The sequence below is a fragment of the Rosa rugosa genome, chromosome 5, assembly GCF_958449725.1.
Source record: "Rosa rugosa chromosome 5, drRosRugo1.1, whole genome shotgun sequence".
Taxonomy (NCBI): Eukaryota; Viridiplantae; Streptophyta; class Magnoliopsida; order Rosales; family Rosaceae; genus Rosa; species Rosa rugosa.
The window spans coordinates 19,927,336-19,933,353 of NC_084824.1; the positions used below are offsets into that span (position 1 = coordinate 19,927,336).

The following is a 6,018-nucleotide window of genomic DNA, read 5'->3' on the forward strand; positions in this document are numbered from 1 at the left end:
TTCGGACGATAAACGATATTTACTTTTACTTTTGACTCTGTTTCGATCTTTTAGGGGCTCTAAAGGTGACTTTTTGTTTGAATCAATTTTTGAGAAATTTTTTTTCCTAAAAGTTGTAGAGGATGTTAAACCGAGTCCGTGGACATGTGGTACGCTTAAATCGGAGTTCGTATGCGAAAGTTATAGCCGAAAAACTAAACTTACTGTTTACGGTAATTTGATTTAAAAAGGGAAAGTTACTCTAGTAGGTTTCCATTTCCGGAAATCCACCCCAGTAAATTTCTCTCTCTCTCCCCCCTCCCCTCCCGCGCGCGCGCTCTTTCTCTTTCTCTTCGACAGTTCACTGTTTTCCGGACGGCGCGCCTCCGGTGTTGATAGGACCACCTTCTCCTCCGGCTCAAGCCTATAGGGATGGCTCACGGCGATTTAGATAAGAGAGATCGAAGCCAAAAACCTTCATTGTAGCAGTTTGACATTTCCGGCGATTTCTCCCTATTCCGGTCATTCTGGAAAGCCCATCCTCCATTGATGAATCACTCCAAGTTTCATAACCCAATATGAGGTGTGGAAGGAGAATCAATGATTTGAAGATTTCACTGTTCATATTGGTGTTCTTGCGGTTTTGTTTCAATTCCGGCCAACCAAGGTATTTTCTGGCCTTGTCGTAGTTGAGAAAGATGTTAGGAATGTTGAAGTGACCTTGCTGGTGAAATTTCGTGATCCGGTTTGGGGTTGGCCGGTGGCGTGTGGGGCCAACGCGCAGCCATTGTTGGTGGCGCGTGGAGGCGCGTATGGCCGGTTTTGAATTCCTATTTTTGGCTAGATAATTCAATTGTGAGTTGTAGAACATGTAGATGTGATTTTGGTGGGAATCGGAGAAGTTTAACATCAATTAGGAATTTCTGAAGTTCGATATTTTGATTATCGATTTATGAGAATCTGACCGTCACATTTCTCTCGGTTCTGAATTAGAACCTCTAAATTAACGAATTTGTATTAGTAGTAAAGTTTGGGTTGAATCTGGAAAGAAATGGAGATGTTGATTTACGAGAATTTGATTTTAGAATCGTATTTACTTTGGGAATAATTGTTTACTAAATATAATTGTGTACGTGGTGACGTACCGAGCTACTGCTTGACGACGAAACCTGTATGCGTTGTCGCCAAAATAGGTCTATGAGTGGACAATTGTTTTAAATTAATTGTGCATGCAGTATATTATTATTTTCCGATTTGGATTTAATTTATGATTTGAATTATTGAGTTTTATGATTTTATGAGCTTTGATTTCTTGAGATTTACCTATGCTCTATGAATTACGAGATTATTATTGGATTTCCTTCCCGAGGGCTTTCAGTAGATTTTTGAGCTATTTATTAATGAGTTATTGAGTTGAGAAGTGATTTTCGGGAAGTGATTGATTAAGAAAATATTATAAGAATTGTTGATTTTGAGTATCGATTTACATGTGATATACGAGTACGAATGATTTATCAAGTATTTGAGCATGATTGTATTATTGAGATTTCTTGAGTTTTCAACTCCAAATTTATCAGCTTTGAAATTATATTGACAGTTTTCTTTCCAGAAGCATTTATTGATTTATCTAGTATTTGAGTTATGCTTTCGAGGATCTATTGAGATATTGAGTTTTATGAGCTTTGAGTTACCGAGATATTCCTGAGTTATGCTTTCGGTGATTTATTGATGATTTTTTGAATTAATATCGGGTTTCTTTCCGAAAGCAATTATTTTAAAGAGATTGATTCCAGTTTATTGAGGATGTAAATAAGTTAGCGCATGCAGGCGTTACCTGGTCGGCAGTCCCCTCCAGGTAATAGTCTGGTCAGCAGTTCCCTCCAGACAATATTCTGATCGGTAGTCCCCTCCAGAATATTCCGATCTGCAGCCCCCTCTGATGCGTCATCTAGTCAGCAGTCCCCTCTAGGTGGCATGAGATAGTTAGTCGGCAGTCCCCTCTAACCATCACCTCCTCGTCCGGTCAGCAGTCCCCTCTGATGCGTCCCTGGTCGGCAGTACCCTCCAGGTGACATGAAATGACTAGTCGGCAGTTCCCTCTAGTCATCGCCTATTTTTTTGATATGAGGTTTTAAAGAGATTTGGTTACTATTTTGAAAGGTTTTACAAATTACAATACGTGTTTGAGATTTCAGTAAAGAGAATGATTAAGAGTATTTTCAAGATTTTACTACATGCGAGGTTTTTTAAAGAGAATAAATTGGGAAAGCATTAAGTTTTACTTATTCATTTGAAATTACTTATTTTTCGTTCACTCACTCTAACGGTTTTTAAATGCTCTTCCCCTGGGCCCTTCTGTTCCAAATGCCCAGTTTGCAGGCTAGATTAGCTTGAGGTTGGACGTACATAGAGTTGAGGCATAGCTGTCATAGTTTCAGCATTGTAGAATGTATCGATCCTTTATCTTTCTATTCCATCTTCTGGTATACCTTGTGCATTAGATTTCTCTGATAACCCGTGTGATTAATATTATTAAGTTGAGAATTGTTTTGTGAAATGGGAGATGTTGTGATTTAGGGAGCAGGGTGGCTCCAGAAGAATAAAGATGGATTGTTTAGAATTGTATTGTCTTTCTACAAGTTTTGGGTAGTCCATTTTTGGGGGAAGTTCTGCTAAATTTTGGTATAATTTCTTCTAAGATGGGCCTCGCATGGTAACTTCGGATTTCATGGTGAAATTCGGGGCGGGTCCTGTCATGAATAGCAAGGATTGCATTTCAGAAAATCCCGTTCCAGGCGATGAACAAGATCGGGATCTAGCACATGGACGGTGGGGATTCGAAGGGAAGAAACACAAATGCCCCTATGTTGCTGCTGTTTCAACATGCAGTCCCCAACCCCAAACCCCATCAGGATTCGTCCACATCTTTGGGCTCACTGAAAAGACAAGTTTACCCTTGTAAATGCTGGCTTCCCCGTAACGGAAAAGTTAACGTCATGTATATAAATATAGTCGGGTCTTATTGTCCAGGTATCAAAATGTAATTAGTATAAAGTGATGAACGTTAATTCACAATAACCTTTAGTTTAGATTCTGTTTGAAAAATTCTCCCATTCAATAATGAATTATGCAGATGGTGTGCTTGCTCAGTTAGGACTTGGGGGCAGCAGCTCTTATATATACAAGACCGACATAGAAATTAAGAAACATCAAGGTAATCACTAAAGCTCCGTTAATGGCTGACAACACCCTCCTACTAATCTTATGGATTCCATTTCTCCTCCTTCTCCCTTTACTACTGCTTTTACTGAGAAAGCAGATCAATAAGCCACAAAAGCACTTCCCACCAAGCCCTCCTAAGCTTCCCATTATAGGCAACCTCCACCAGTTTACTCAATCTGGTTCATCACTTCATCAAAACCTATGGAGACTATCACAGAAATACGGACCACTCATGCTCCTACACATGGGTCGCAGACCGACCCTCATAATCTCATCAGCTGAAGCAGCAAAACAGACCTTGAAAGATAATGATCTCCACTGTTGCAGTAGACCGGCCTCCTTGGGATCTCGCAGACTCACATTTAACTATCTAGACATAGCATTTTCGCCTTACGGTGAATATTGGCGAGAGATAAGAAAGATATGTGTGCATGAGATTTTCAGTGCAAAAGGGGTTCAGTCGTATAGGTCTATTAGAGAAGAAGAAGTCGTGAAGATGATTGATTCAATCTCTGACGCATCAGCTTCATCTTCTCCTGTTAACCTTACTGAGAAGTTGTTTGCTCTCATGAGCAGTATAATTTTCAGGATTGTTTTCGGGACAAGTTTCCAAGGGAGCGATTTGGAGCATGAAAGATTTCTTCGAGTGCTTCTTGATAGTCGAGATATGCTTACAGGCTTCTCATCATGCGCAGCTGATTTCTTTCCTCCATGTATCGGGTGGATCATAGACAGGATCTCCGGTAAACATAGAGAGTTTGACAGAGTTTCCAGGGAAGTTCATCGCTTTTTTCAGCAAGCGATTGATGATCATCTCAGGCCTGGGAGGACACAACAGGAGCATGAAGATATAGTTGATGTGCTGCTTAAAATGGTCAAGAAGCAAACTGAGATTGGAGCTGCTCAGCTTGGTCATAATAACATCAAGGCAGTTCTCTTGGTAAGCTGCGAACTAATTCAAATCACGGCCTCTTAATTTTTAATTAATGACGAAATAACATTAGCTAGGTACATAGAATCGTCTGTATGTTGTCATGTGTAATCCAAAACTAAATGATTTTGTTTTAAACATCGTACTAGTGTGGACAAGTATTTGCGTCATAATTAGATCCAATTTGAACCCATATGCCCAATATAAGTCACTTTGTACTATATAAAACTTGGGCATCCCAATCGAATCTATTTGATTATCTAAAAAAAAAAAAAAAATTCGAATCTACTTGTTTGCCTCAATTAGCTAGTTGTCCATAAGTAGACTGAACTCATGATCACATTAGAGTGACTAGACCAATATGATTATGAACCCTTTAATGTTGATCACTAAGAGCCATGTATACTTTTCAATAAATATTTTACTCAGCTGAACTTAATAGGTATTCTATTTTAATTTAAAATTAGAGAATAATGAGGAAGTTGGAATGAGTTTAACTGAGTAGGTGAACGAGATTTTATCACTAATGATCTATATATAGTTATATGCATGATGGTTTTTCTAGTCCGACCAAACCATGCCATACTCTATACTAAAAGTTGTCTTCATGTTATATTGCCGATTGATTTTGAGTTGAATGTTAGTTCAACTTTAATAGATTTAATATTTTAATAATTAGTTAATTACTATGGTATTTGTGAGTCAGGATTTGTTTTTAGGAGGAGTAGACACCACTGCAACTGCCATGGTTTGGGCAATGGCAGAGCTAGCTACGAATATAAGAGTGATGAAGAAAGCACAGGAAGAAATTAGAAACTGCATTGGAAATAAAGGAAAAGCCACTGAAATTGATACAGAGCAGCTGCAGTACCTCAAGATGATAGTGAAAGAAACACTTCGACTACATCCATCAGGTCCCCTACTTCTTCCAAGAGAAACCATGTCCCACTTCAAAGTCCTCAGCTATGATGTTGACCCCAAAACAACAATCCTTGTTAATGATTGGGCAATCTCACGAGATCCAGAATTTTGGAACGACCCAGAAAAGTTCATTCCGGAAAGATTTGATGATAGGTCTGTTGATTTTAAAGGGCAACACTTTGACTTCTTGCCGTTTGGAGCTGGTCGAAGAATCTGTCCAGGGATTTATATGGCAGCGACGACAATGGAGCTTGCACTTGCCAAATTGTTGTGCTGCTTTGATTGGAAAGTGCCTGATGGAATGAATGAGGAAGATATCAAGATGGAAGAAACAACCCATGGGGTAACTATTTGCTTGAAAAATCCTCTCAACCTTGTCCCTATGAGATATTCTTGTTAGGAAATAGGAATTATGGTCATGACTTTTCTGCTCGGGTTGATTATCGTTCTGCTTCGCTGGTTTGGATCATTGTTATTTGTTTTATTGTTCAGGCTAGCAAGCCTACTAGAATGCTGTTTTTTTCTTTTGTATTGTTTCTTCAGGGAGGTGGTTTTGGCCTAGTCCCCCACCTCTTGTTATGTAATCTGATTGTTGCTGTTTATTAGTAATATATCTAGCAAGGGACGGGAGGTGGGCTCCCGGTTGTAGTGGTTCCCCTAGAGGATTTGCGGATGTCTCGGCACCCATTTCAGACTACAACAGAGGAGTTAATATCGTCTAATCCTCGTTAGTAGTTAAAAAAAAAAAAAAAAGTGGGGCTTCCTTTTATCTGAGTTTTCAACACTTTCTTTCATATTGAGAGTTCACCATCAGCTCCAATCTCACCACCCACATTCTCTCCTACCACCAACATCCATGTTTTCTGCCTCCTTATTCCTTTCCAAATGCCCCTTACCCTCACCCATGATTCCTAGCCCCTTGTACACCGTCCGTGGTGGTTGCACACCCAATGTGGCGTTCATAT

The 6,018-nt window shown here is 39.5% G+C and overlaps 1 protein-coding gene across 1 annotated transcript; it reads left to right on the plus strand.

Annotated features, from left to right (window-relative positions):
* The first annotated feature begins 3,063 nt into the window (after nucleotides 1-3,063).
* LOC133712548 (cytochrome P450 71B34-like) lies at nucleotides 3,064-5,713 on the plus strand. The gene is made up of 2 exons (XM_062138644.1): nucleotides 3,064-4,141; nucleotides 4,839-5,713. Exons 1-2 carry the CDS (start codon nucleotides 3,215-3,217, stop codon nucleotides 5,451-5,453), a joined length of 1,542 nt encoding a protein of 513 aa, XP_061994628.1. The 5' UTR covers nucleotides 3,064-3,214; the 3' UTR covers nucleotides 5,454-5,713.
* The last annotated feature ends 305 nt before the right edge of the window (nucleotides 5,714-6,018 follow it).

What these genes read in the sequence shown, in the direction of transcription:
- LOC133712548 (XM_062138644.1), top strand. Translation starts at nt 3,215, where the DNA reads ATGGCTGACAACACCCTCCTACTAATCTTATGGATTCCATTTCTCCTC. An exon ending in ACATCAAGGCAGTTCTCTTG is followed by an intron (nt 4,142 to 4,838) that starts GTAAGCTGCGAA and finishes TTTGTGAGTCAG; the next exon opens with GATTTGTTTTTAGGAGGAGT.